Raw genomic sequence first — 1,633 nt, 5'->3', positions numbered from 1 at the left:
GTTTACTCTGAAACACATGGGGTTGCCATGAGTTGGAATCAACTTGACAACAACTTTTTGTTTTAAATTACTATTATTATAAATATATTCATGTCCACAACACTGTTTTACGGGTTGTGTTTACTCATTACCTCACTGTACATAATACATTCTTTCATAGCTGCAAGAGAAGGAAATCGCAAAGAACGTGTTTGTGCAGAGCATTTGAGAAAGTACAATGAGGCCCTACAAATTAATGACACAATCCGAATGATTGATGCATATAATCACCTTGAAACTTTCTATAATGATGAGAAAGAAAAGAAGTTTGCAGTCCTAGAAGATGATAGTGATGAAAGTGGTGACAGTGGTGATAATGATGGTGACAGAGATGAGCTTGATGAAAAGAAGCCTTTGAAACTGGATGAGACAGATAAATTTCTCATGAACTTGTTTTTTGGTAAGAATCAAAGTAACCTTTGTCTCATGATCTCATGTATTTACCTCTTTGGCATGAACTTACTTCATAAGCTCTCCAAAGGCCCTGTTAAAACACTATTTTGGAAGAAGAAATTTCACTCCCATTAGGACTATTTCTGCGAGCTCTGGCGGCATAGTGCCTAAGGCATTTGATTGCTGACCAGAGGCTGGTGGTTCAAATCCACCATCCACTCCTCAGAAGGAAGGTTGGGCAATTTACTTCCATAGAGATACCCAAGGAGGGGTTGCTGTGAGTCAGGTCTGATTCGAGGACTGAGTTTGGTTTGGTGGGACTCTTTTTAACTGATGTGACCAGATTAGCCAGGAGTTATATGATCTGAGTCAATCATTTGGTCATACAGTTTTATTGTCAAGATGATTACAGTGAATTTATTTTATTAAACCAGCCTGATTATTAAAAAGCACAATATAAAATATCATTGAGCAAATTTCAGAGCATCATTAAATAAATCTTCCATGTAATTATTTGTATATCTTGCTAATTTTGGCTACTATTTCTTAAAGAAAACAAGAGAATGTTGAAAAGCCTGGCTGAAAACCCAGAACATGAAAATGAAAAGCTGACAAAATTAAGAAACACCATACTGGAGCAATATACTAGGACTGAAGAATCAGCCCGGGGAATAATTTTTACAAAAACACGACAGAGCGCATTTGCCCTTTCCCAGTGGATTACTGAAAATGAAAAATTTGCAGAGGTAGGAGTCAAAGCACACCATCTGATTGGAGCAGGACACAGCAGCGAGTTCAAGCCTATGACACAGGTATAAACATCCTTTTGGCCTTCTTTTTTATGTTGTTGTTGTTATTGTTTACCATCAAGCTGGCTCCAACTCCGGGTGACCTTATGTATAACTGAATGAATATGGCCTAGTCCTCTGCCACCTTCGTGATTGGTATGTTTGAGTCCATTGTGGAGGCAGCTCTTCTTCAGTCGTATTTTGAGTGCCTTCCACCCAGGGCCCTCATCTTCCTGCACTGCATGGGCAACAGATACGCGTTTATCATCCATACGGTTTCCTTTGGCTAATTTTTAGAAGTAGTTTGCCAGGCCTTTCTTCTTATTTTGTCTTAGTCCACCAGTTCTGCTGAAATGTCTGCCATTTGAAATTTTGGTAGGATAGCTTCCAGCATCACAGCAATGTGCAGGCCA

General features: G+C 39.1%; 1 protein-coding gene across 1 annotated transcript in view; it reads left to right on the top strand.

The window, feature by feature from the left end:
• The window catches only part of IFIH1 (interferon induced with helicase C domain 1), a 77,437-nt gene that overhangs the window by 47,564 nt on the left and 28,240 nt on the right, over positions 1–1,633 (top strand). Inside the window, exons 10-11 of the mRNA XM_007941846.2 lie at positions 161–439; positions 985–1,244. Of these exons, the coding sequence (XP_007940037.1) occupies positions 161–439; positions 985–1,244 (539 nt within the window). The remainder of the gene's footprint in view (positions 1–160; positions 440–984; positions 1,245–1,633) is intronic.

Source organism: Orycteropus afer, unplaced genomic scaffold (genome assembly GCF_000298275.1).
Source record: "Orycteropus afer afer isolate SDZICR_OR568_19922 unplaced genomic scaffold, OryAfe1.0 scaffold00084, whole genome shotgun sequence".
NCBI classification, from domain to species: Eukaryota; Metazoa; Chordata; class Mammalia; order Tubulidentata; family Orycteropodidae; genus Orycteropus; species Orycteropus afer.
Note: the sequence above shows the minus strand (reverse complement) of the source record. Positions and strands in the feature narration are given on the sequence as shown.